Below are 9,157 nucleotides of genomic sequence, written 5' to 3'. Positions count from 1 at the left end.
GAACGATGAAACCCAAGAATTTTCCTGCGGAGACACCAAATGTACATTTTAGAGGATTTAATTTCATGCGATATTGCCTTAACAGTTCGAATGATCTTCTAAGATCATTCGTATGTTCAACTATTTTTCGGCTCTTAACTAACAAGTCATCAATGTATGCTTCCATTGTGATCCCGAGTAATTCGGCGAACATTCGATTTACTAATCTTTGATATGTTGCTCCAGCATTTTTTAACCCGAAAGGCATTACCGTATAACAGTATAGCCCCCGATCAGTTATGAATGCCGTGTGGTCCTGGTCGGGACCATACATAGGGATTTGATTGTAGCCAGAGTAGGCATCCATAAAACTTAGGATTTCATGACCTGCTGTGGCGTCTACTAACTGATCAATTCTCGGCATAGGAAAACTATCCTTTGGGCAAGCCTTGTTCAGATCTGTAAAATCCACACAAGTTCTCCATTTCCCGTTGGGTTTCTTGACCAAGACGGGGTTGGCCACCCACTTAGGATATTTAGTTTCTTTTATTGACCCGTTAGAGATCAGTTTGTTTACTTTTTCCTCCAGAGCAGTATACCTTTCGGAGTTTAAAGCTCTTCTTTTCTGTCTGATAGGTTTTTCTTTAGGATCTATATTTAACCTATGACATGCTATTTGAGGATCTATCCCTGTCATGTCGGACTGCGACCAGGCAAATATATCTAAACTATTAGATAGGAGAGTAATTAGGTTACTTTTGGTACCTGATTCAAGATATTTTCCAATCTTGAGCTTCTTCTCAGGTTGCTTTGGATCTGGGGCGACTTCCTCGACTTCGTCTCCTGGGCCAATTTCTTCTCGGCTCGGGAGGCGTGGGTCAAAATCTGAATCGATCATCATGACCTTGTGAACATCTTTGTCCTGACTCTCTTTGAGATAATTCGCATAGCAGCTCCTTGCGATAGCCTGAGTTCCGACTACTTCACCTATCCCGTGCTCGGTAGGGAACTTCATCTTCAAATATTCCACCGACGCAACGGCCCCGAGGGACTGCAAGGTCGGTCTGCCAATGATCGCATTGAATGAAGATTTTCCGGGGACCACTATCCATGCTGTGTTGATGGTTTTACTCCTCGGGTTTTCTCCCACAGTTATTGGGAGCGAGACTAATCCCTTGGGCTGGATTGAATCTCCCGTGAAGCCATAGAGGTTCTCAGGGGAAGGAGCCAACGTGTCTTGCTTAAGACCCATCTTGTTGAACGTGTCTTCATAGAGTACGTCAACAGCGCTTCCAGTGTCCACCAAAATCCGGTGTACGTTCCTGTTGCCGATTAAGGCCGAAATGACCAATGGATCGTTGTGAGGATACATCACCCACCGAGCATCTTCTGCTGTAAAGGTAATAGGCTCCGAGCTAGACTTGGCTATCTTGTTAGGCCTCTGCTCGGCTGTAAACAAGATCTGCCGGGGTCCTGCGTAGGCTTCCTTTACATAGCTTTTTTGAGCGCTCCTTGAAGTTCCTCCCACATGTGGTCCTCCGACTATGAGTGAGATTTCGGCGTATGCCTCACCTCTCTGCTCCTCTTGCTCCCCTTGCTCGGCCTTGAATTTCTTCAACGCTCCTCTTCGGATTAGAGCTTCTATGGCTTCTTTGAGGTTGAAACAGTCGGCAGTACGGTGACCAATGTCCGCGTGGAAAGCGCAATATTTTGTTTTGTCTCTCTTTGAGATATCTTTCTTGATCGGCTTTGGCTTAGGGAAATCTTCCTTGTCCTGTGTAAGACTAAATATCTCCTCTATCGGGGCATTGAGCTTATGATATTTATCGAACTTACTGGAAAAAGGTTTCAGAGGTCCTGCTCCCGACCGGCTCTTCTTTGGTGGGCGGTGGTCCTCAGAGTGTCGTTCCCTATGCTCTTCTCGGTAGCTCTTCGGTGGCTTTGCTTTTCTTGCTGCCAGCCTTGCTTCCTCCGCGTTGATATATTTCTGAGCTCTCTTCAAGAAATCGTTGTAGTCCCTTGGACTAGTCTTCTGAAGAGACCACCAGAATTCTGACTCTGTTCGGACGCCGGAAGAAATCCCGAAGAGCTTAAAGTCTTCGTTCAGATCGTCAACCTGAAGTGCTTGTTCCGAATAGCGATTAATAAAATCTTTTAGAGACTCGTGATGGGCTTGTCTTACCGCCAGCAATCTTTCTTTGAGAGTTTTCCCTGAACTGGAACCGACAAACTGTTCCAAGAATTTTCTAGACAGCTGTTTCCAGGATCCTATGGAGTTTGGCTTTAGTTTTCTGTACCATCTTTTGGCTGAGCCAGTTAGAGTGATAGAGAAGGCTCTGCACATAACTTCTGGTCCGGCCCCTTGCAGCAGCATCCAAGAGGAAAAGGTGTCTATATGGTCTCCCGGGTCAGTCTTTCCGTCGTATACTGGGATGCTTGGCATCCTAAACCGATCAGGCAACGGGTGTTCTAACACGCGGGCCGTGAACGGGGAGATAGCTTCTCCAACCTTCGGAACAGACTCCTTCTGACCTAGAGCTACCTCTTCAATCCGACGTTCCAACCTTCTAAGGTTTGTTTTGTTGGTGCTTGCACTGTCTTCGGTCTCCGAGCTTTCTAAGCTGTGCCTGAAAGTGCTTGAATGTCCTTTGTCCATGCTGGGCTGGTACCGATCAGGAATCTTTTCCTGACTATACTGCTCCTTCTCGGACTCAGAAACATCTTCCATCCTCTCATACCGATCTCTGGCATGTTTCCGAGGTTTCTTAACCTGCGGATCTTGTCCGATGGGTTCCTTCCCTGATCGGTGCGAGGGCTCTTCATCTGGGATCACTATCGCGCTTCGCAGTGTGACCCTCTTTGCCTGTAACCTTCTCTTCAAATCCCTGTTATTTGCCTCTAAGACCGAGAGACGCTCTTGCATCTGTCTGAATTGTTCTTCGAGGCTGGGTTCCGGAAGGAGTTCAGCTATTTCTTCCGAGGTGAGAGGCAGGGTGCGGTTATGGTGCTCTATCTCCGTCTCCTGGATAGAGATAGCGTTCACGGGTGCGGACGAACTAGCCATATTCTTCAGCTGGTTCCCCTCCTTCTAGCGCCAACTGTTGACCTGTAAAATTAGTACAACAATATCTCACGAAAATACACTGACTCCGAGTACAAAGCCTCCGAGTACAGAGGTGATTTAGGCAAGACTTTCTCTTTATACAGACGAATCTAATACAAGAGAGCAATGTTTTCTAGAGATTTTAAGTGAAAGAAAGTGTGTAAAAAAGTCCCTCCCTCGTTCTGTGCTGCTGCCTCTATTTATACTCATCTGGTCGTGTCTTTGACGGTTATTTTGAGGAACGTGGGGTGATCAATCCCACGTTCTGGACGGTTATGGGTAACTGCCTTTCGCCTCTCTCTGAGGTGGGCGGTTAATGCTCCTGGCGTGGTTCCTGAACCGTCGAGGTGTGCGTTTTAGAGCTTGAAACATGTTTTCTATTAGTTTTGACTAGTCTTTGACCCACGTTCTTCTCTTCTCTTCGAAGTTCTGATCGGTGGGTTTCGTTCTTAACTTATGAACGGTTCGTTCCTTCTCAATGGATGGCCCTTCGGTTTACTTAACCTGAGCTCGGTGCTGGATTCATATTTCTGCTCGGTAGTCCGACTAGCCAGATCGGAGTCTGACTAATTTATCCCGTAACACCAAGTATAATGGCTATACGTTAAATCCTACATGAACTTTAATCCTTATACTTCTGTTGCAATCCACAATTCTAAGTTCTTAAGTAGTAACTCTCATTAGTTTATGTTGCACTAATTAAATCAATTTACACTCTTTTGTTTTAGAGAACTGATTTTTACTCGTGCCTTTGGTACGTAAGCGGTACTCATACAGATAGGACCCACAGCAGTGGTGGGGCCACTTGTGTGAGATGAGTTAGCGTGTTAAAAATCTAATTGAAAGGACATATAGAGAATTCGACGAGTTAAATGGTGAATACTTTCTCCGAAAGCCTAATGTGTAGAGATAGGGGTTATTAGTGGTTACCACACGAGGCGACAAACGCTGTGTAGTCTTGGAAGAGGGTATCCAAACCGGAAGCAACATCCTCAACTAAGCCTTCACTCATTCCGATAGGAATGTCAAATAATTCTTTCACCGTCTCCTCCGCTATTCTCACCAGCTCCAAACCTGACTGCCCATACGGATCCGCTTTTGATTTTGGATTCCAATTCTGCTTTACGTTTTTATTTATTAATAATGGTGTTTTAGTTAAATAGTCGTTACAAATTAAAATTTTCTTAAAATTAATTAACTAAATAGTTCTAAAATAATAATATTAAAAAATATGAAGAACACACAAGACATACAAATAATTAAGAAATTCAACAGAAAATCCCATATAATTTTAATAATAAATTAACCAAAAAGTACAATGAAATCGAACTAAGTGATAAACATTAAAAAAAGATAAAAATTAACAAAAAAGATTACATAAATTAGCTAAGTAAACTTAATTGATTAAGAAAATAACTAAATTTTTTATTTTATAGTCAAATAGTTAGGGTTTTAAGCTTTTTAACAATATAACTAAAGTTTGACGCTCTTGAAGCCGTTTACTTGACATTTTATACATGGTAGTTAAGTACTATTTATTTCTGTATATAAATTTTCTGGTAGGGTTAGACACTTGGTATTCCCACATTTTTGTAAATGATCGACTATTTCACCATACAAATCTTAGTTATTTTTATAAATTTATTAATTTCAATTGAATATTTAACTACAAGACTATATATATTTCATGTAACAGTTTTAAACCTTGATTTTATTTAAATTTTTAAAACATCTGACTATGTATAAATCTTAAGATCATTATCTATTTTTATAATATTTAAGTTAGAAAGACTATTTATCAATATTTAAAATAAAATAAAGTAAAAAAAAACAGACCTCGTTCTCTTTGGCTCGTTGAATGCAGTCTCTCCCTCTCTCCATTCTCATCCCAACCCACGTCTTCAAAAGATTAGAAACAAAAGACTCGACATCAAACGGAACCATCTCTCTCACAACCGACTTTCCTCCATCAGGGCAGTCCACAGAATCCTCCACAACCACGTGGACCAGCGTCTTCTCCAGCCTCGCCGCCGTCTGAAGCACCTCCACCGCGTCGGCGCTGAGGGCCGCCACGCCGCGCAGGTACCGCCGGAGCACCGAACCGAAGCACCCGTGGAGTGTCGCCGCCGCCACCGCCGCCGCGCTGGAGTGCCACGTGTTTAGGGTTGGGCTGAAACACTTCCTCTCTCTGAAAACTAGCTCCTCGGTCTCTTTCGCTAGTTTAAGCATCGCTGAGCTTCTCACTTCCTCGTTCCCGGTGATTCCATTTTCAGCCAACTAATGCATAAGCAAAAAATTACACTTTCAGTATATATTTTGTAATATGGCTGTATAAGAAATAATTAAACCAGAAATTTCTCGAATGAGGTGATTAAATTTAAACATGCAAGATATTGCTACCAAAATAAACTGTCTTTTTTTTTTTGAAGAGGCTATTACGTTATTGTGGGGCACATCAACTGTTCAAGAGGGCTATTACCTTAAAAAATGATCATGAGCGAGCAAAAAGTTTCCTAATTTTACTATATTATTAGCAAAATAAATAACTAAATTGTATTTATCTTTTTCTGTCCATCTATATCATTAATTAACAACTTACCATTCTTTGAGTTTATTTATTGGATTCGTACTACTTCATTATGATAGAAATCTTATGATACATTCATCCATAGGCAAAAGGCAAAGATATGAACTGGGGGGGGGGGGGGGGGGGGGGAGGACAAATTCTTCATACAGTTAAATGTACTATATTTTTATAATAAATTCATTCATCCATAGGCAAAAGGCAAAGATATGAACTGGGGGGGGGGGGGGGTGTTTAAACAAATGAGAATGTATATATATATATATATTTTATTACTTGTCTTGTGTTGTGTTATGCCGTTTGGACTGTAGAAAATTCGATGGAAGAAAAGCACTATTTACCTTTTGAAACGCATGGGTGATAGAAGATCTAATGAAATGCTCAACCCGATGACCGGAATCTTCCCCGCCGGCCTCGAGAAGCGCGATGGGCAAGAGCGTCTCGATCTGCCCGACCGTGCCTCTGAGAAAGTAGTCATGATACCTGGTCAGCCTCTTCTCCGCCCACTCCCTCACCGACCCCACCACCGCCCCAAACAGCTCCCCTCCCCCTCCCTCGGCCGCCAGAACCGAGTGAGCAGCGCAGAGAAGGTCGGGCTCAACCATGGCTGTGGCGACGTACTGGCGGAAGAGAACCCAGGCAAAGCAGGCGCTGTGGGCATGACGGTCGATCCCGAGCGTGGGCCACGTCTTGGCGATGAGTTCGAGGAGCTCGTCGACCTCGTCGAGGACGAGGGTGTCGTCGCGGGGGTCGAAGACGGCGGCGCCGAGGAGGGAGGCGTAGAGGTGGGCGTTGAGCGGGGATCCGTCAGCCCAGCGGCAGGCCTGGCCCCCGCGCCACGAGAGGGACACAGCGGAGTTGCAGAGGCTGCGCATGGCGTCCGCGGGGCGGCAGTCGGAGGAGCGCACCACCGCGCGGAGCCGGGCAGCGAAGGGCTCCGCGGAGGGGTCCAGTGGGAGGGACGGGTGGACGAGGAGCCCAAGCTCCAGGACTCGAAGCTGCCGCCTCTGCCAGGCGTTGTACTCACGCGTGTCGTTGAAGTCCGATGGCTTCAGGTGCCGCAGGAGCTCCAGTGGCAGGATTATCGTCTCCGCTCTTCTTCCCATCTGCAAATTTTTTATGATTCTCCATCATGTCATTATCATCAGTGTCTGTACATTTGGGTGGTGTGTCATCATTTACTGATTACATGTACTTTGAATTTGGATTTTGCAGAAGAAATATTGGAATTTTCTTTTCAGAAAATTACAATTTTTGTGGTACAATTTGATTGAATTTTAAATTTTCATTAGTCTTTTGAAAAAAATGAAATTCCAATTATAGTTATACATTTCCTTTCAAATTTTCCCATAAATTTTCTTTCCATTCAAATTGTTGACCTGTAAAATTAGTACAACAATATCTCACGAAAATACACTGACTCCGAGTACAAAGCCTCCGAGTACAAAGCCTCCGAGTACAGAGGTGATTTAGGCAAGACTTTCTCTTTATACAGACGAATCTAATACAAGAGAGCAATGTTTTCTAGAGATTTTAAGTGAAAGAAAGTGTGTAAAAAAGTCCCTCCTCGTTCTGTGCTGCTGCCTCTATTTATACTCATCTGGTCGTGTCTTTGACGGTTATTTTGAGGAACGTGGGGTGATCAATCCCACGTTCTGGACGGTTATGGGTAACTGCCTTTCGCCTCTCTCTGAGGTGGGCGGTTAATGCTCCTGGCGTGGTTCCTGAACCGTCGAGGTGTGCGTTTTAGAGCTTGAAACATGTTTTCTATTAGTTTTGACTAGTCTTTGACCCACGTTCTTCTCTTCTCTTCGAAGTTCTGATCGGTGGGTTTCGTTCTTAACTTATGAACGGTTCGTTCCTTCTCAATGGATGGCCCTTGGGTTTACTTAACCTGAGCTCGGTGCTGGATTCATATTTCTGCTCGGTAGTCCGACTAGCCAGATCGGAGTCTGACTAATTTATCCCGTAACAGCTGCCCTCCAGTTTCTTAGTCTTTTCTTTAGCAAAAATGGTAAGGAACTATTTCGGTTTGCTTTGTGACCGTGTTCATCTTTGCTTACTCGTCTCGGGATGATCCGAGTAGAATTCTTCATTCTTTTTCTTTTTACAGGACGACGTCGTTTGTCGTCTGGCCTTTCTGAACCGTAGCGTCTTTTGCTTCGACGGTCAGATGTGTTTGGCTTCCTGGACAAGCTTAATCCTCACCGTTCATGAAGTCTTTATATAAGGCCTTTCCTCAACCTTTGACTTCATTTCGCTTTTTCTTCTGAATTCTGGTCTCAGAGCGTTCTCGGCTTGATCTGCTTATTCAGATTGTGCTTTTGGCTTTTTCGTTTTTGCTCGGATCTTCCGATCTTCAATCTCGCGGGTAAGGTCCGTTCTTTTTTCATTGTTTTGATACCTTCCTTTTGTTTTGAGATTGTTGTTCGGCAATCGATATCTTCTTTATTTATTGTATTCGGACCCTTCGGACTTTAGGAATCTTAGTTTCTCAACTTCATTAGGGCTATGGGTGGACTTGCGCGTCCTGATCTGAGCTTCGATCCTCGCGTCGTTCGGCGATCGGAACCTGATCCCGATAGTGTTACCTTGTTGGATGGGTCCAAATTTCCTTTCCTCAGAAGTCCCGTGTGGTATCATGTCCCAGAGATCGGATGGGACCGTCCTGTAATGGCATATGATGAATCATGCGTGCCTCCCAATCCTGAGTCCGAGGGGGTTGATAACGAGAAAAAGGTTTTTGACTCGTCTTCCCTGTCGTGTAGGGACACTATGGTCGTGGAGATATCGTCCTCGTCCGATTCTTCGAAGGAGAGCGGGTCGGAATCTCGTGATACGACGAGCCTTTCTCTTTCGCAAGACCGAGGAGAGGGTTGCTCTCAAGGCACTCCGGGTCCAAGTGGGAGGACTTTTGGGGTTGATCTTCCAGAGGAAGAGGAAGAGGCCCTGGTCTTTGAACGGAAAGAGGGCCAGTTTTCGGCCAAAGTTTGGACTTCTCGGGTTACCGAGAAATATCTACAAGGGTTGAGGGAGGAATTCGAGATAGCTGATGGAATTATCCTCTCGGCACCTTTGGAACACGAGAGAGCCGATCAGCCTCCCGTCGGAAAGATTGCGTTCAATAGGGCCATTTTGAACGTGATCGGAGGGTTGCCAATGCATCCTCTCATTTCCCAGTTCGTTTCCGACCTGGGTTGTTCTCCTACCCAGCTCGTCCCCAACGTGTATAAAATCTTTGTCGGGATGGCTGTGCTGTGGGCGAAAATTTATGATCGCCCTGTCACTTTGCAAGATTTCTCACAATACTACTCGTTTAAGTCGGCCCCAGGGCAGCATGGTTACTATTATGCTCGGGCTAATGACGATCAGTCTAAGGTGGTTACTCGCCTGCCGACCAGCCAGAAAAATTGGAAAGATCATTTCTTCTGGGTTGAAGGGAACGCCTCTTATGAAAGGTGCCCCATAAGGGCTCCGTTCTCGGAATTGGG

General features: G+C 44.7%; 1 protein-coding gene across 1 annotated transcript; it reads right to left on the bottom strand.

The window, feature by feature from the left end:
• Positions 1-4,001: 4,001 nt before the first annotated feature.
• On the bottom strand, positions 4,002-6,772 carry LOC149393537 (protein unc-13 homolog). Its single transcript, XM_089618068.1, has 3 exons — positions 6,008-6,772; positions 4,919-5,359; positions 4,002-4,199 (listed from the first exon to the last, which is right to left on the bottom strand). The coding sequence occupies exons 1-3, from the start codon at positions 6,770-6,772 to the stop codon at positions 4,002-4,004; spliced, it is 1,404 nt and encodes a 467-aa protein (XP_089474194.1).
• Positions 6,773-9,157: the final 2,385 nt, after the last annotated feature.

Source organism: Urtica dioica, chromosome 6 (genome assembly GCF_054948205.1).
Source record: "Urtica dioica subsp. dioica isolate 48M chromosome 6, U.dioica_male_clone48M_v1_H2, whole genome shotgun sequence".
In the NCBI taxonomy this organism is placed as follows: domain Eukaryota; kingdom Viridiplantae; phylum Streptophyta; class Magnoliopsida; order Rosales; family Urticaceae; genus Urtica; species Urtica dioica.
Note: the sequence above shows the minus strand (reverse complement) of the source record. Positions and strands in the feature narration are given on the sequence as shown.